Consider the following 17,842-nt stretch of genomic DNA (forward strand, 5'->3'; position numbering starts at 1 on the left):
TATATATAATATAATGTATATTATATAAACGCATTTAGCGGTACAGACGTGCAAAATTTCGTAGGGCGTGTGTAACGGTTTTTGGTGTTTCTGACCTGAATATCGGAGAAAATAAAAAGATATAAGTATAAATTAAGCACTACATTTGCACTGATATATTATGCTACGTACCTCGTGACTGTATTGTGAAACTCAGTAAGTTGTTCGGATGTGGCTGTAGGAGCTCCACCTGCGTTTTGCGATGGCATCGTTAGGATAGCTTCCGCTAGCCATTTCGACATAAGCTGAAACATATAAAATAAAACTAGTATGCGAAATGCGCGAAAAAAATATATTATAAGAACTGGTAAAATAAACTTACTTCTGTCTCATTTCGGGTAAGTTCTATAATGACATCAGCCACATCGGATAGCATATAAGAAGACAGCTCAAATACTGAAGCATGTAATAATTTTATAATTAACGTTTGGCCTTTCTCTTGCAATATATTTTGTACCAATTGTCGCCGTATCGTATAATCTGATCGATCCTAAACATAGATAAAAATATGATGTAGATCGAAATCTATGAGTCGCATGCATGTTGAAAGAATTTTATTTTAATGTTTACTCTCACAACGTGTTTAGAGAATTACCTTATAACTGCGACCGCTATGCAAGAGATCGTAAAAGAATTTCATTACTGAACTGTTGGCGTCTCGGTGATCTAAACTGCAAGCCATTATAGCGCAATCTACAATGCTCCCGATAGCAGGAGAATGTAATAAAGGGACAGGAGCTCTTTGAAGGAACCTTTTGTGTAAAAAGAAATGAAATATTACGATATCGCATAAAAAACATTGCATGAAACAATCCGATAAAAGCATTGATAGATACGATAGTATTATCGATTAATTAAAGTTATCACAATCACCTGGCGCATAACCTGAATAGATCATCTACTGTGTCAGGATGATTTTTCAAGCCATCTTCTTGTTCGAGAAGTGCAAAGGTGGGGCCAATAAAAGCTTGTAACATATTTAATAGATTCCATACACATTCCGAATCAGTCGCGTATTCGTCCACCAATATGGAGCCAAGATACAAAAAGCAACTATGTTGATGTACCGTATATAACGGTACGATCTGTGTGGAAATAAAGACGTTTTGCATTAAATAAGAGAAAATATAATAATAAAATTATAATACGGTAAAAAATTAATACCTGTTTCACAATCGGTTCAAGCAAATGGGCAGAATGTTTTCCTATGCAGCGTACTGCAAAACGTATGCAACGGCAACATCTCTCCATGACTCTTACATCCCGTTGATATCTTTCGCACACATTCGACAATACTGGCCACATCTACAAATATAAATAATGACAAACGTGCATGAATGTGATTAGTTTCTTACAAAGATTTCTTATCTTTAATAACACTCACTTCGATGACCACAGTCTGACAAGGATGAGATTTATTGGGTTCGTCGATTTGAGGATTAGTGTGCTTAAATATAGCAGCTAATCTATCCAGCCATATCACAGGATCAGTCTTGGTTCCTCTCTCGATTGGAATATTATCCGCGAGAAGCGTCCATATGGAACTCGCTTGAAAACAGCACAATTCTCGCATTGCCGTAGTAATTTCCTCATGTGGTAATCTCGCCAAAATTATCGACACTCCTGTTATGACACACATATGATACAAGTAGCGCTTCTCATTTAGTTCCACGTTAACGCGAGAAAATTAATAGTAATAGATAATAAAGTCATGTATATATTTCGTAATTGTATGTGTTTGCAAATAACACAATTCATTAAATACCTTTCAGTAGGCCAATTGCTGCATCGTTGCTGATAGCAAAATTGTCAAGAGAACGTGCTATTTGTAAAAGTCCAGAGAAGTGCGAGGCCATATGTAACGGGCAAGCTGTACATATGCTTAACAGTGCACCTGAGGCGGCACTTCCTAAACCCTTTTGATTTAAACATGCTAAGAGGAAATTTAACACTGGTTCTGAAATAATGGAAAATTTTGAAAATATTACAATGCTATATTGGAATATATATTTAAATTGATGACAAATGTTTACTAAAGTCTTACCTAACGATTGCGGATGCCTATCTATCCATTCGCATAGTTCACCTAACAAGAGAATACTGGTATAGCGTACAGCTATGTGAGTATTTTCTGGTAAGTTAAGAATAGCTTCTACCACTTTCGGAACAACGTCATTTTCTTCTCTGTAACAAAATCAATCATTATTATATTTAATCTTTAAGTGGTCTTGTTTCATAATAAACAAATAAAGGAACATACGGCAAAATGTTTTTCGCCACTGCTTGCATTACAAAAAGTGCAGCTTCAGTGGAATCCCAGGTAGGTGTATGTACAGGTTGACCCTGTGGTCCAGGTCCTCCAGTCAACGATGAGAACATTTGTCGGAAACAGTGGCTGCTTCCAACAACGAACACTACGTCTTTTATCAGATCCGAAACGCGGTTTCGGAAGTCAGCAAATTCCTCTCCTCCTCCTCCTTCCTCCACAAGACCCAACTGGCAATTGATATGTAAATTCTTAAAATTACCAATCTATTGCTTGTATCATATTATATAATATTGCTATCATTTAATAAAATCCTAGTAAATACTGACATGGTCTGGTTCCATTTGGCAATGCCTGCAAAGGGCACCAATCAGTCTCTCAATATGTGGCCGAAATACAGTATTAAGATCGTCGCTATTTTTCTGATAAAGAATTTCCGATAGCCGATACCACAGGTTAAAAGTTATCTGTGCAACCTTAGCAAAAGATGTTATATAATCAGTGACCAAAATATTTATATTGAACAAAAAGTATCTAATAATATTGAATCAAAATCTATACATTTTCAATATATTTACCTCATAATCATGATGACCAACACATGTAAGAACAAGGTCCAAAATCTGTGTGGCATAAAACTGCTCCCCACCTTCGCTACCTGCTATCATAAGTTCTAGGAACGTTTCGGCCAATTCCGTGAATATTCGACAGTAATTTATAGATCTGTAATATATTTAATGACTACAAACATACTTGTTTTATGCTACAAATATACTTGAGAATACCAAAGAATTTACTTTTCCATATCCTCGTGTGCAACAGATAAATGATATGGCTGTTCTAAATTCATTACACTCGTGAAAACACACAATTGCACTTGCTGTAGTTGACCGCTATTGTTATATAGTGTACTACCACGATTCATATCTTCCCCTAGCGTCTGCAAAATTACGCAGATGCAGTCAGTAGCTGTTTCATGCAATTGCGAACCAGCCATATGATTGCTAAGTACCTATAAAATAAAATTATTTGATAAAATAGGAAAGAAAATAATTGATTTCTTCTGTAAACTCGTTATCAGCCTCAAGAGACTCACTTGCAAGGCATAAGCAATTACGTCGCTCGAGGGTATGGCTTCAAGTGGTATTGCATGAACAGTTATCCAACTGGTAAAACATCGCAAAATAGTCACTCGGATTTGTATATTATCACTGCCGTTCTTTAGGCACATTTTCTGCAATTATACTATATATGAAATATTGAATAACTAACATTAAAATAATGGGGAAGACATCCATTCATTATCGGATAAAAAATTATTATATATATGATATATAGTTATTACACATACTAGAAATTCTGTCACAGTATCTGCACTTGTATTAAATTCAAGTGACATATTATGCCTACGATTAGCTCCCAGCCTGTATAAAAATAAAACAATTGTAATTCTTTGATTGTTACTTTTATGACATCAAATGAAACATTTTGCTGTACCTGAGCGATCTTGAACTTGCTTCTTCTGGGAGCACTGTCAGTATTTCAAGCAATGGCCACAGATTTGCAGTGCTTGTTCCAAATTTATTAATTAAATCCACTACTGGTTTTTGCCATGATGTCATTTGTAGGACCAGATCTGCTAGTGCTAAGCATAACTGGAAATGTGAAAATTTCGAACTATTAATAAAAACTATGCAACGCTTAAATAGCAAAAAAATGCAAAATTATAAAAATTTATCAAGAAATATAAAAGTAGTTTTATGAGAGAATATGTATAAAGACCTGAGTAACAATAGCAGAATTAGTATGTTCATTAATTTGCGATATATGTTCCAGCAAGGAATCTCTTAATGAAATATGAGCCTCTTGAGGTAATTCATGAAAAGAGAGTTGTATCTTAGTACGCATTGTTTGCGCAGCAAAATAACAAGACTCTATATTTCGTTTTTGATGCAACATTTCATCAGCTATCTTCCATGCGTATACCTATAAAACACATACAAACGTATCAAAACGATAAATTCTTTTTACAAAACCTAAAACATGACATATAAATTGTATATCCAGTAGAGTCAAGGATATCATATATCACTATTACTAATTAAATGGATTAATATAAAGATTCATCGAATCTAATAAAAAAAAAATATGAATAAAAGGTACAATGTTATTGATTTCATGTTTAATTTAATTCACTCATTATTACAATGTAATAAAATATATTCTCCTGGCAATAATAACACGTTCCCCCTTTCAGGTTAGCCTCTCGACACACTCATTCTCGATGCCGATAACGCAAAGGTACAAGAAACCTGCACTTATGCATACTTGAGATGAACAAAGTGCGTGCGAGGAGAGATAATGAAAAGGACTCATTTTCTTCTCAAAACTGTAAAACACAATCGCGTATATAGGCTCACCGATTTCTGCAATTCTCCCAGCCATAATGACGCTTTTCCTGGCTCGGCCGGATTTGTATTATTATATAAAGAGCACACGGCCTGGTAAACGGTCTCCAGGCTCGGCGGCGAATCCATGCTTCAGAAAATACTCGGACACCGCGAAATCTCCATACAGCCGATTCCCGGTTGACAAACAGATGCGTGATGCGTGCGCTCGCGCGACTGCCGCAGTTGGAGGTTGGGGTTGGACTGTTGGACGTTTCTCGCTCCGATCCGAGAACTTAACCTTTACCGGATAGTGCAAGGACAGGGGAGTCGTAAGCGATTTAGTGATTTCGTTCTATTCACCTGTCATGTTAAAGCACTCAAAATGTACAAATTGCAAATACAAAATGTAAATTATAAAATAAGAATATATATAATATACATATATATATATATATGTGTGTATATGCGAGAGAAGAGAAAGACGGGATGGAGAAAAATTTGGGAAAAAAGTACCGCTAAAGAGTGTAGCTCGAACAGATCATCCACACGACGAAACAGAATGTGTAATCATTCTTTGGAGAAAAGATATGCAAAGCAGCAAATATAACAAAAACAAACAGATCTTTACAATAATATTCTCCTTTATACAAATGTACTTTCTTTCACGTTCTGTCTGTAATTTATTTTTCTTATTTGTAAAAATGAAGATAATTCTCTGCACAATCAGGGGAGTATACGCAAAATAGAAGATAATTTTTTTAAAAATCAATATATGTATGTTATAATATTATCCGAATGCAATTTAATTTCGAGCCCTTTTATATATATATATAAATTTGTTTGAAAAGTTTTGTAAAAACAAATTAGTAATCTGTCGATGATTCGTTTATTTGAGGGTTCCATCGGCAATGTAGGTTCAAGCGCCTCGACGATGCGCAGATTCGACGTTCGTTATCGGCCTGCAGAACCTTCGAGACGCAAATGCGGTTTCCACTCTTCATATCCGTTACGCAGTGAGGCGAAATGTTTTCGTAGTACGCGTGACAGAGGAATTGACAGTTTGGTAAACTGGAAACACGGAGACTTTACACGTCCGTAATCCACGATGAGTGACTACAAGATACCGATAATCGAGCCGACTATAGACTACACAAAGGTGTCGATAAGGAGATTTTAATCTTTCTCGTGCATAAACGCACCATCGAGAACGATGACGTTCGTTAAAATGCTTAATGGGATGATAATTAGTGCAGGGAGCATGTTTGAAATGATTTGTATTCTAGGTACCGCCAATCAACCAAAAACGTACGGTCTCTTTCATAAATCACTTTATTACTCATACCGTTACGTTTTTGAATAAATTTGCCCTGTGCTGCGAGGAAAGACTATTCGAGTTTGAAAATAAGTTGCAAAAGTTAGAAGCGTCGTTAGAAATACTAGAATCGCGGGTATGTGAATACTTTGTGAGCGTATATAAAGAAATTTTAATAAAAGAAAAAAATCTTTGTGCAATAAATTATCTAGAGTTTAACATCTTTTCAATATTTTGTTTTGCTTCTGCATAGTTATCTTCTATACCTGGTTTAGAACAAGAACATCGTAAAGAATCAGATAGTTTTAATGAGAATGATAAGAATAAATTAGAGGAAGTAGAAGTACGCAAAGTGGACGAGCCTGATAACAGTGAAGTAGATCCTAAAGACGAAGAGACTGAAGTACAGTCCGCAGCTAAAGATCCTCGCTATGAAAAGTACTTTAAAATGTTACATTTTGGTGTACCAAAAGAAGGAGTTAAATTAAAGATGAAGCAGGAAGGACTGGACACCTCCATATTGGAGTAAGTGTGATATCTGTTTTCATTTATACAGATATTGTAACATTTATGGTATATTTGATTAACATTGGTAGTAATATGTATACTTGTGATATTAAATATCTCAATATTCACATTTAAATATTAACTGTAAAATATAATTTAATATATTAATTCTCTATCATTAAGAGAAACATACATTGCTATTTCAATACCAAAAAAAAAAAAAAAAAAAATTATATTCGTCATCCTCTACTTTGGACATCGGCCACGGTCACCACATGGTACCGGCATTTTAGGTGGCTGGCGCGCGGTAGGTTTTGCGCGCGCGGGGAAATAGAAAAAGGGCGAATCGATGCGAGCGGCGCGGTACAAAAGCGTCGAAATCGTTGACGACCCGCTCGACCGTGACTCGAAATAGCCATTGTTATTCATTTGATCATAGTCATTCGTTTCATCTTCGCCCTCACGCGATTACGCCGGTGATAGTAATAATAATGTTATATCTCGTTAACAGCTCGAAAAATTCAGATTGGATAATTAATAAGATAAAAGATCGCGTTTTTTTTTTCTCTTGCGTCGAATAGTTTCATCTCGAGGCGCGTGTCCATTACGGCGGAAATATAACAATGCTATTATATGATATACATAGAGACACGTGACGTTAATAAGGCACCTCTTTGAAGCCTGTACGCTAAGGTTAATATCCTCAGTGCCTAGAAAAACTTTCTTAAAAAAAAAAAAAAAAATTATATTAATCAATATGTGTGTACACGAATCACAATTTATTTTATATATTTGGTAAAAGACAAATGCAAATACTGAGATACATATCATTTTAGTACCCCTTTTCTTCTTATCTTGTTAGCATTCCACAATAGATAGTTTCTATACCACGGTCGTCGGATAACAGGGAGACTCGAGGTGAATAAGAATTAAGACGTTAGTGCTGCTCGTTTAGACATGTTGCACATTTTCACATTATAAAACACAAACCATCCAAATAAAGATGTATACAAATCCCTGTAAATTTATTTATTTCTTATTAAATACAGAATGTTGAAAACGTTGAGTGGATAATTTAGAACTGAATCATTTGACCCTGAAAACAGTAATTTTGTTAATTAAAAATAAATTCAATGTTTTATCTTTATTTGAATATTTTTTTCAAATATGTTTGTACTCACCTTCCTCTTCTTGTCACCACCCAGTTCAAAATGCTTGCATCTTTTCAGTGGAATTTGTTTTCTGTACTTGCATTCCGTACATTCCATCCTCAATACAATTTTCTTTGTTGTTTTCGCCTATATATACAGGCACACATGATATATGATAAAATATATTCAATAGAAAGCAAAAATAATTTTTATTACTTTAATATAATACATGTGTCAATTGTTAATATCATTGATGGTATCAATCAAATCAATATTGTAACATTTTAATTAATAACACTAAAGACGTATACACAATAGAAAGTAACATCCATGAATCTGCACGTTAATAAAAGAGTCTATGATAGTATTTTCTAGTCATATTATGCATTAATAAATGTAGTACAAGACTGCAAACCATCTTTAAATATCTTTAATAATATAAGGATATGGGCTTACTTTTTTTCTGAAAATGGGCTTAGTTTGACCGCCAAAACCTTGCTGTTTGCGATCATAACGTCTTCTGCCCTGCGAGGCATGTCTCTCCTTACTCTTCTTGTATTGCGTTACTTTGTGAGTCTTGTGTACTTTGCATTTTTTGCAAAAAGTACGCCTTTGCTTCGGTACGTTAACCTTTAAAAAATGGGAAAAAAAACGCACAAAGATTAAACAGATATTACATCACATACCACAATTTTGCCGAATAATGATGCCATTTATCTTGTTAAATAATTGACGAAATGTTATCGTATCGTCGCAGTATATCAAAACATGTTCTGCTTTAACAAGGTTATGTTCCGTCACGTAACAATTATCGCATGTCGTCTCAAAAGATATTTACAGTAAATTCCAATAAATATATTTCGTATGCGAATGCGGATTTCGCGGTGTATTTAACGGCAACGATCTCCGAAATATTCGCGGATAAAAATGATTCGTCAAAACATCGTATCGACCTACCATCTTGGTATAGAAAGAAAAGGGAAATGTGCGATTCGACCGGAAGTTCGAAGCGCCGATGGATGGGAACTTTACGCGGCGCGTCTGCGCAAACGCGTTTACGTTGCAATAAATTCATGAACCTTGAATATACATTTTTTGCGCTCCACATGCGTAAATATTAATACGATGTGCAGACCGATGTTATAATATTCCAAGAATCTTGAATCTCTTTCTCGCGTATTAAAACACGCGGCGAGAGAAATATCTACGGAGATGTCGGTTCGGTCGCCGCGAAACCGCGGATTGGATTTACGCCATTAACTCAGCCGGCATCAAAATTGGTATATAAAACATCCAATCAATAAGTGCAATCTTATATTAAGCTATCCTTTATTATTTGTGCTTACGCGGGATATAAATAAACGAGCTGCTCCGCGCGAGGCGGATTCAATCTAACAATCTGCTCGTCCATCTGACAAAATCCTATGCGATGAACGCGTGTATATAAACATATATATATATATATATATATACAATTAATCGACGCGTAGCGTCTAATGTATGTGCGTGTGTAGTAAACAATAAATGTGTATACGTATATATCGATTTTAAAGGGGAAAGTCGAGAATGTCTATTACATTTTTGTCGATGTACGATATCGCGCGATAAGAGTGTCATTCGGTTAACGAGATGATTAAATTCTCTCTTTTTCGCTTAATTAAGATAGATTACGTAATGCGATGTAAATATACGGACAATTGTCAAAGGTAGGTTGAACACGCCTATAATTTCAACCCGGTCACGCGAATGCATTTGCGACGATTGCAAGATTTGGCGTCGTTCCCCTCCATCTATCTATATAGATTAATCCGCGCGTCGCACACGCATCAACACGCACTTTGACCGTTCGCGGGACACGTGCGTGAGGCGTGAAAGTTATGAAACTGACCGCGCGAATCCAGCGATCCTTCCCTCGCCCGATCGTTTCTCCAAATAAAATATCTATCGATTTTATAGACGCGGTCGCGTCGAAAAGCCACGTATAAGGACGATTCGCAGCGCCAAGGCTTATTTGAATGGAGCGACGTAGCCTCGAACCGGACGTCCCGCTCGGGCCACGAACTCTCGAACCCCTCGTCCTCCGCGAGTTTTAATTTTATTCATACTCGGGGCGAACGCGTTACGTGCGTAAGCCCATCGTGGTGTCGCGAAACATTATACGCCGCTATAAAATCGCCGATTGCACGCGGTAACATCGGTATACGGGACGTCGTAAGCGCCGACCAATCAGGGAATTATCGGGTTTCAAACCCGCGCCATCTTCATTTTTGAACAAAGCCAGGTTGGACGTGCTAGGAGCGTGCCGTGATCTGGTAGTAGTTCGCTTTGCGCTATTCGCGCCACAGTCGTCGGTACACGCTCCACTCCTGACTGGTTCGGCTCCTCCGCCTCTCACCACCCCGTTCCCCTCGCCCTTCCGTATCCCCCTCGATCCCCCTCGATCCCCTCGTCCTCCTCGTCCTCCTCGTCACCCTCGTCACCCTCGTCACCCTCGTCGTCCCCCGAGCTTCCAATCTATCTCACTCTATCTCTCTCTCTCTCTCCCTCTTTCTCTTTCTCCCCTCCCCGTTCTCCCTCTCCCTCGCGGCCTCTCGGGTCTTCGCCTGACGACGCTGCTCTCTCAGGCATTCCGGCGGAAACCGACGTCGTGAGAGGACACGTATCCGTAGTTTCGTTACGCGTACACGCTACAGCCGCCGCTCTTTCGCACTCCGGGAGTTCGGTACGAGTCGCGAAGTCGCGAGTCTTTCTGGATTATCGACGCGTCGCAGGTCGCCGATTCGAGCAACATGAGCACTAAGGAGAATAACGAGGTCGTCGTCGAGAAGGTGACGGAGAACGACAAGGCATCCGCGGACGCGAAATGCGACATCAAGGGGATCAAGAGGCCAGCCGAAGTGAGTACCTCTTCTCTCTCCCTCTTTCTCTTTCTCCCCTCCCCGTTCTCCCTCTCCCTCGCGGCCTCTCGGGTCTTCGCCTGACGACGCTGCTCTCTCAGGCATTCCGGCGGAAACCGACGTCGTGAGAGGACACGTATCCGTAGTTTCGTTACGCGTACACGCTACAGCCGCCGCTCTTTCGCACTCCGGGAGTTCGGTACGAGTCGCGAAGTCGCGAGTCTTTCTGGATTATCGACGCGTCGCAGGTCGCCGATTCGAGCAACATGAGCACTAAGGAGAATAACGAGGTCGTCGTCGAGAAGGTGACGGAGAACGACAAGGCATCCGCGGACGCGAAATGCGACATCAAGGGGATCAAGAGGCCAGCCGAAGTGAGTACCTCTATCTACCTACCTACCTACCTACCTAATTACCTATCTACCGTTCTCTGCCTCCGTGCTACGATCGTCGTTTATATCATCGTCCGCGATCCGGACGACGAGAATCGGGATATCGGTACAAACATATCACGTAGCTCCGTCGATACGCGCTTCGCTCCGAAAATTAGTACATTCTCGAGACGATGATACATACATACGCGAAGCGCGCCACGCCGTTGGTCCCTCGTTCCTCTGACTCCGACTCTGACGGTCGGGTTAACGTCGGGATCGACGACGCTCATCGCTCGGAGATTGCCCGCCGATACCGGGATTTTCCCGCCCGCTCGCCTTTTCTACTACGACGCATCATGACCGCCGCCGTGCGATCGTCGACGGGGCACGCGAAACACGAGCGCTTTTATATCGTGCCGCCTTGGCGTATATCGGCGGCCGCGTATATTCGCGCCGTCGAGCGAGATGGTACGGCGTAGCGAGGGAGAACGCCGCGCCGTGCCGCGCCGCGCCGCGTTCGCCGGACTCCATATTTCTGTGCGAGCCACTCCGAGCGTAAGTCGAGTACGCTCGACGTCGGACGCGTCGCGTCCGCGTGTAACATCTTTTTCGGTGCGTAGTGTTTTTTTCGCCGCGAGCGCGCAAGGGACGCCATTGTATATTTGCGGGGCCACCGCGAGCGCGACGAGTCTGTCTTTCTCTCCCTCCCTCTCTCCCTCTCCTTCTCGCACGTTCGATGGCTGACGATGATAATGACGATGGCGATGACGACTCCTACCGGAATCGTCTATAATTACCGCGTTTCACGATTTCGAAATTCGAGGCAACGCCAAACCCTACGCGTCGCATGCGTATAGAAAGGGAGAGAGAGAGAGAGAGTGAGAAAAGGAACCGGAGAGGATCTCGACGGCTGCTAGCGCCATGTGCTCGTTTCTCGTATGTGTGTGTCTCTTTTCGTGTCCAGCGAGTTTGTCGCCTCGCGATTTTTAATTCCGCGCCCTCTGCCTCTGACACGCACGCTTTCGTTTTCGCTCCTCGCCACCTCGTGCTCGGTGTGCCTCGTTGATCGGACGCCATTTTTACATGCCAATGTTATCATCGCGATCCGGAAAAGCGGGCGTCCCGCGCATTTTTCCGATCATCGTCGTAGTAGCCGCCACCATCACACGTCGCTGTGTTGGTTTCCATTATGGCGGCTGAAACCAAGCCCGCGTTCATCATTCGTTCTCTCTCTCTCTCTCTCTCTCTCTCTCTCTCTCTGTTTCTCCCTTTCTCTTCCTTTTTCTCTCCATCTTTTACGCTCCCACGCGTAAGCGCTTCTCTCTCTCTCTCTCTCTCTCTCTATCTACCGTAATTGATCGATAATTCGCTATAAGAGGGTTAATCGCGCACGACGGTCGATCGATAAGCGACCGACGCATATCTATTCCAGGTTGACACGTTGCCCTGAAAATTGTTTACCGATCTGCGTGCATAAACACTACGACGAAGGCTTCCTTTTCTCTCACTCCGGACTTCCCCTCCTCTTCTTGCTCCCACCTCTCTCCCTCTCCGTCCTCAACACAGTCGAAGTAGAAGCGCGGCGCAGCGGCTGTTCCATCTTTCTCTTTCTATCTTTTCGTCGAAGGTACCCCACTTGCGCAACTAGCGGCAACGCCGTGCATTATATACCCGGTGTATACTCTCCTGCGCTTCCCTGTTCTTTTTCGCGGCTTTGGCGACCGCGCGCAGCGACGCGTTAACTACGAACCTTCGAGAAAACATCGTTGCCACGACTTTTCATCTTAAATCGCGGCACACGGGGGAGCGTCGTCGGGGGCGCGTTGCAGATAGGCTTTATTTTTAGCCGATAATTTACCATGCGATTGCGCTTCGAGGCGAAAACCGAAGGAGCGCCGGCGCGTCACGTGGAAAGGGCCCCGCGTAAATGACACACGCACGTAACGCGAGTAGAGACGCGACGCGTCTCTATTACGTCTATCGTTCATTCTACCGAGTATTATATATCAATTCGTTGAATCGTAAAAGCGAGCGATGAGAAACACTGGAAAAGAATGACTATTTTCGAATGAGCGTTTTCTCCTCCCGGAGTAACTATATATGCGCGATTAGTATCGCTCCGGAACGGTGAGCGCGGGAAAAGGCGGGAAGCTGTCGAGGTCGTAGGAGGAAAACCGATGGGGAATCGCGCTCGTTTCCACGACTATGACGATATCTTGGAAGAGAACGCACTCTTCGCTTCGCTATTTCGGCCCGTGCTCCGAAATTGCCGTTGCCGTATCGCTCTCGGGTATTGATACGAGACGCCGGGTCGGGAGAGAGACGAAGAGACGGCGTGATTGGAGCGAATCGCGTGGCGACCGAAGTAGTGTTCGGCTATTGAGAGAAGGCGGGAAAAGGCGTCGCGTCGCGTCGATCGGATAACGTACTTGTGGATCGATGTGCCGCCAGCCAGAAATAACTTATTGCATTTAATGGTTATCGTCGTAATCGTGTCCTTCTCTGTCTCCCACGACCGCTCAACTTCCCGCAAACACCTTTTTATCGCTTAATTATCTTAATTAAAACCGTTACCGAATGCGCGCCACGACCGATCGTCTCCTTATTCGCCTCCTTTTCTCGAGCTTATCCAAAATGATACTCGCTAAATGAAATCGTTATGATAACAAGCAAAATTCGCCGATAATATTTCCGTTTCGTTTCGGGGAAAAAAACCGGAAAAGCGGGCGTCCCGCGCATTTTTCCGATCATCGTCGTAGTAGCCGCCACCATCACACGTCGCTGTGTTGGTTTCCATTATGGCGGCTGAAACCAAGCCCGCGTTCATCATTCGTTCTCTCTCTCTCTCTCTCTCTCTCTCTCTCTCTCTGTTTCTCCCTTTCTCTTCCTTTTTCTCTCCATCTTTTACGCTCCCACGCGTAAGCGCTTCTCTCTCTCTCTCTCTCTATCTCTATCTACCGTAATTGATCGATAATTCGCTATAAGAGGGTTAATCGCGCACGACGGTCGATCGATAAGCGACCGACGCATATCTATTCCAGGTTGACACGTTGCCCTGAAAATTGTTTACCGATCTGCGTGCATAAACACTACGACGAAGGCTTCCTTTTCTCTCACTCCGGACTTCCCCTCCTCTTCTTGCTCCCACCTCTCTCCCTCTCCGTCCTCAACACAGTCGAAGTAGAAGCGCGGCGCAGCGGCTGTTCCATCTTTCTCTTTCTATCTTTTCGTCGAAGGTACCCCACTTGCGCAACTAGCGGCAACGCCGTGCATTATATACCCGGTGTATACTCTCCTGCGCTTCCCTGTTCTTTTTCGCGGCTTTGGCGACCGCGCGCAGCGACGCGTTAACTACGAACCTTCGAGAAAACATCGTTGCCACGACTTTTCATCTTAAATCGCGGCACACGGGGGAGCGTCGTCGGGGGCGCGTTGCAGATAGGCTTTATTTTTAGCCGATAATTTACCATGCGATTGCGCTTCGAGGCGAAAACCGAAGGAGCGCCGGCGCGTCACGTGGAAAGGGCCCCGCGTAAATGACACACGCACGTAACGCGAGTAGAGACGCGACGCGTCTCTATTACGTCTATCGTTCATTCTACCGAGTATTATATATCAATTCGTTGAATCGTAAAAGCGAGCGATGAGAAACACTGGAAAAGAATGACTATTTTCGAATGAGCGTTTTCTCCTCCCGGAGTAACTATATATGCGCGATTAGTATCGCTCCGGAACGGTGAGCGCGGGAAAAGGCGGGAAGCTGTCGAGGTCGTAGGAGGAAAACCGATGGGGAATCGCGCTCGTTTCCACGACTATGACGATATCTTGGAAGAGAACGCACTCTTCGCTTCGCTATTTCGGCCCGTGCTCCGAAATTGCCGTTGCCGTATCGCTCTCGGGTATTGATACGAGACGCCGGGTCGGGAGAGAGACGAAGAGACGGCGTGATTGGAGCGAATCGCGTGGCGACCGAAGTAGTGTTCGGCTATTGAGAGAAGGCGGGAAAAGGCGTCGCGTCGCGTCGATCGGATAACGTACTTGTGGATCGATGTGCCGCCAGCCAGAAATAACTTATTGCATTTAATGGTTATCGTCGTAATCGTGTCCTTCTCTGTCTCCCACGACCGCTCAACTTCCCGCAAACACCTTTTTATCGCTTAATTATCTTAATTAAAACCGTTACCGAATGCGCGCCACGACCGATCGTCTCCTTATTCGCCTCCTTTTCTCGAGCTTATCCAAAATGATACTCGCTAAATGAAATCGTTATGATAACAAGCAAAATTCGCCGATAATATTTCCGTTTCGTTTCGGGGAAAAAAAAAAAAAAAAAAAAAAAACGAATCATTTAGCGAGCACGATTTCATTGATAATCCGCCGATGAGATTCACGAACGTCGTGCATTATTACGTAACGAGTGTTGATCGCGTCGATCGACACTTGTACAAATACTTATACATTTATACGAGAAAACGATAGGTTATGAGCATTAGGTTATCTAGCGAGACCTCGTGATTGGGAATGGGTAGATAGGTAATCGCGCGGGGATAACAAGCGATGATGGCGTCGTCATCATCGTCGTCGTCGTCCTCATCCTCGTCGTCTGTCTTTGTCGAACGAACGACAGCGTGAATACGACTGGACGCTATTAATCGCTTCCAGCCGAACATTCGCGAATCGACAAACGAATGAGAATATAGGAGCAAGTTTAAAGTAATACGCGCGTCAGCTTGTTGATCGGGTTTCCATTGTTTGTAGACGCCATCGGTGACCGATCCTTTATTAGCATTTTATCGCAACAGGTCGACCATATACGGCGATACAATTATTGTAGGAGAGAAAGAGAGAGAGGGGGGGGGGGGGCAGAGATAGAAAAAAGGAAGAAAGAGACAATATGTATGTGTATGTAAATATATTTGTTTCATTTCTTGGATCAATGGTCCATAAATACATCATGACGCTGAACAAATGATATAATAAGCTTTAGATTGTGAAATCATTTGAAATCGAAAAAAACTTGGGGGAGGGAGGAAAGAGCGCGTAACATTGATTGTACGTCGAATGTCTCGATCCTGCTCCGGTATTCTTGCCGCCGATCACTTCCGGTACTCATCCTTAACTCGATCGTCGTGATCGATCGGCATTTCTCGACGCGATCGACGCGCAGTGTCCTCGCGATCATTCCGATCCTCTCGTCCGATGTCGCGTAATATTCCGTTTTCTCACGGAATGCTCGTTCTCTTTTAGTTTAGATTTATACTCTTATTCGAAGGCATCGCGTTGTACGCGACACTTGGCACGCTGCTCCGGTATCTTCCTCCCTTATCTTTCCCTCCGTCTCTCTCTCTCTCTCTCTCTCTCTCTCTCTCTCTCTCTCTCTCTCTCTCCCTCTCTCTCCCTGATTGTACGCGATGCGAACCGTACCCCCGCCATGGCGTGCAACTTTGTCATCTGCCAATCACCGCCCGTTTTTCCACCGCGCGTCGCCGGTTTGCGCGCTTCCGATTGGCCGACGTGGCGCCGCGCGCGCATCCGAAGCTGCTTTCTCGTACCCGCTGATATGCACGGCGCGTGTATCCTATACACACACCAGCCGGCTGCAATCGCCGCTGCCACCACTTCCACCACCCGCCATCATCATCATCACCGCCAGCGCGGCTATCACCCCACCACGATCGGCCAGCAACGCCGTATGGTCACGAGTCCAGCGTTACCGACGCGGCTCTCGTAGAAACAAGAATATGCCGAATGTCGGAAACCGTTGTTGCGAGCGTCGCGATCCACGACACCTTCGACGATATGTCGAAGTGGACTTGTATTATTTAGCACACGCATGCTTTTCTCGCTCGAGCGATAAATTACGCTAGATATCCAGACACGACTTCGGGATCCTCATTGGCGGTATATTTTCAAATTGCCCTCGGAGCAAACTCCGTTTGCTGCCTACTCTCTCTTTCCTATGATGATGCTTATTGCGTTTTATGGCCGTTACGGGTCATCGGGACTGGATCAAGGGCATGGTATTACAACTATCGGGGGTATTAAGGTTGCACGCGTGGGCAGACGTCTGTAAATTCCCGCGTTTTCCTCTATGCCCAGTTCATGAAACGCTCGATTATTAAACTGGAATTTCATGCGAGCGAAGAAACGCTGGCGTATTACTCCCACTCCATCGCAATGCAAAGCAGCGTTGAAAAGCTGTTCGCTACTACCTTCTTCTTTTCCATGGAGCATGTCTTCGCTGGATTTCTGTTTACTTGCAACGTTACGTATTTTGTATATACAATCAGCATTGCAGTTAATTGTTATTTGGAGTCTACAATTAACCGCATATAATAAAAATGCATTATAATAGTCAGTACATTGAGTATGTGGAACGATACAGACGTACAGTGGCAGCTACAATTGTAATAGAGGTTAGGAGACGACGCATAGCCGCTGCAGCTGCTGTGGTGTATTTATTGAAAAAGAAAAAAGTATAAAAAAAAAAAATAAGAATAAAAATAAAAATAAGAATATTTATATTTCTTCAACCAATCCTTTGTTTTTGGCGTTGCTTTGCATTAGTTGGATTGTGTCGAACTGTGAGCGTACCTTCGTTGTATACAGCCATTTTGTCGAAAATCAATGGAGAGGGGATAAAACGCTAGCTTTTCTTCGCTCCGTAAAATTGTACCTTTTAATCGGTCTCTTTCTCGCCTTCAGCACGCAACGCGACGCCGGGACGATGTCATGGGAAAGAGAGAACAGCTCTCTAAACGTTTCTCGTTTCGCCAAAGTAGCGATGCTTTCTACTACCTGTCCTTCGTGTTTTTGGCATCGCCGACAGATCACTCGGTAGACGCAATTCCCTCCGCCATTTCCCTTTTCCTGTCCCATCCTGCTTTAGCGCGTAGGGAAAGTCCC

The 17,842-nt window shown here is 42.9% G+C and overlaps 4 protein-coding genes across 6 annotated transcripts in view; 2 read left to right on the forward strand and 2 right to left on the reverse strand.

Moving 5' to 3' along the window:
* Positions 1-5,473, reverse strand: part of LOC115241646 (transportin-3) — a 7,331-nt gene extending 1,858 nt beyond the window's left edge. The window contains exons 1-18 of one of the 2 annotated variants that reach the window (XM_029817491.1): positions 4,726-5,473; positions 4,088-4,291; positions 3,803-3,960; positions 3,657-3,729; positions 3,402-3,539; positions 3,103-3,317; positions 2,884-3,028; positions 2,635-2,781; positions 2,300-2,535; positions 2,084-2,223; positions 1,805-1,996; positions 1,424-1,662; positions 1,204-1,344; positions 913-1,124; positions 635-791; positions 362-529; positions 172-284; positions 6-95 (exon numbers count right to left, since the gene is read on the reverse strand). In XM_029817491.1, coding sequence (XP_029673351.1) covers positions 35-95; positions 172-284; positions 362-529; positions 635-791; positions 913-1,124; positions 1,204-1,344; positions 1,424-1,662; positions 1,805-1,996; positions 2,084-2,223; positions 2,300-2,535; positions 2,635-2,781; positions 2,884-3,028; positions 3,103-3,317; positions 3,402-3,539; positions 3,657-3,729; positions 3,803-3,960; positions 4,088-4,291; positions 4,726-4,842 — 2,856 coding nt within the window. In that variant the 5' untranslated portion in view covers positions 4,843-5,473 and the 3' untranslated portion in view covers positions 6-34. Of the gene's footprint in view, positions 1-5; positions 96-171; positions 285-361; positions 530-634; positions 792-912; positions 1,125-1,203; positions 1,345-1,423; positions 1,663-1,804; positions 1,997-2,083; positions 2,224-2,299; positions 2,536-2,634; positions 2,782-2,883; positions 3,029-3,102; positions 3,318-3,401; positions 3,551-3,656; positions 3,730-3,802; positions 3,961-4,087; positions 4,292-4,725 lie in introns of those variants that run through there. The other variant, XM_029817492.1, reaches the window with a different exon arrangement.
* Positions 5,474-5,608: 135 nt separating this feature from the next.
* LOC115241648 (WASH complex subunit 3) lies at positions 5,609-7,606 on the forward strand. The gene is made up of 4 exons (XM_029817495.1): positions 5,609-5,851; positions 5,979-6,143; positions 6,261-6,532; positions 7,377-7,606. Exons 1-4 carry the CDS (start codon positions 5,801-5,803, stop codon positions 7,387-7,389), a joined length of 501 nt encoding a protein of 166 aa, XP_029673355.1. The 5' UTR covers positions 5,609-5,800; the 3' UTR covers positions 7,390-7,606.
* Positions 7,464-8,779, reverse strand: LOC115241647 (60S ribosomal protein L44). 2 transcript variants are annotated; one of them, XM_029817494.1, is made up of 4 exons: positions 8,623-8,779; positions 8,122-8,295; positions 7,696-7,812; positions 7,464-7,610 (listed from the first exon to the last, which is right to left on the reverse strand). In XM_029817494.1, the coding sequence occupies exons 1-4, from the start codon at positions 8,623-8,625 to the stop codon at positions 7,590-7,592; spliced, it is 315 nt and encodes a 104-aa protein (XP_029673354.1). In that variant the 5' UTR covers positions 8,626-8,779; the 3' UTR covers positions 7,464-7,589. The 2 variants fall into 2 exon arrangements, with proteins under 2 accessions (XP_029673354.1, XP_029673353.1); XM_029817493.1 differs by having other exon boundaries at positions 8,504-8,755.
* A 1,843-nt stretch (positions 8,780-10,622) lies between these two features.
* The window catches only part of LOC115241649 (acidic leucine-rich nuclear phosphoprotein 32 family member B), a 9,190-nt gene continuing 1,970 nt past the window's right edge, over positions 10,623-17,842 (forward strand). Inside the window, exon 1 of the mRNA XM_029817496.1 lies at positions 10,623-10,936. Coding sequence (XP_029673356.1) covers positions 10,829-10,936 — 108 coding nt within the window. The 5' untranslated portion in view covers positions 10,623-10,828. The remainder of the gene's footprint in view (positions 10,937-17,842) is intronic.

This window comes from Formica exsecta, unplaced genomic scaffold, assembly GCF_003651465.1.
Source record: "Formica exsecta isolate Colony F162 unplaced genomic scaffold, ASM365146v1 scaffold500, whole genome shotgun sequence".
Classification (NCBI taxonomy): Eukaryota; Metazoa; Arthropoda; class Insecta; order Hymenoptera; family Formicidae; genus Formica; species Formica exsecta.

What these genes read in the sequence shown, in the direction of transcription:
- LOC115241648 (XM_029817495.1), top strand. Translation starts at nt 5,801, where the DNA reads ATGAGTGACTACAAGATACCGATAATCGAGCCGACTATAGACTACACA. An exon ending in CGACTATAGACTACACAAAG is followed by an intron (nt 5,852 to 5,978) that starts GTGTCGATAAGG and finishes TTTGTATTCTAG; the next exon opens with GTACCGCCAATCAACCAAAA. An exon ending in TAGAAATACTAGAATCGCGG is followed by an intron (nt 6,144 to 6,260) that starts GTATGTGAATAC and finishes GCTTCTGCATAG; the next exon opens with TTATCTTCTATACCTGGTTT.
- LOC115241647 (XM_029817493.1), bottom strand. Translation starts at nt 8,740, where the DNA reads ATGAATTTATTGCAACGTAAACGCGTTTGCGCAGACGCGCCGCGTAAA. An exon ending in AGCCCATTTTCAGAAAAAAA is followed by an intron (nt 7,813 to 8,121) that starts GTAAGCCCATAT and finishes CTGTATATATAG; the next exon opens with GCGAAAACAACAAAGAAAAT. An exon ending in GTGGTGACAAGAAGAGGAAG is followed by an intron (nt 7,611 to 7,695) that starts GTGAGTACAAAC and finishes TACTGTTTTCAG; the next exon opens with GGTCAAATGATTCAGTTCTA.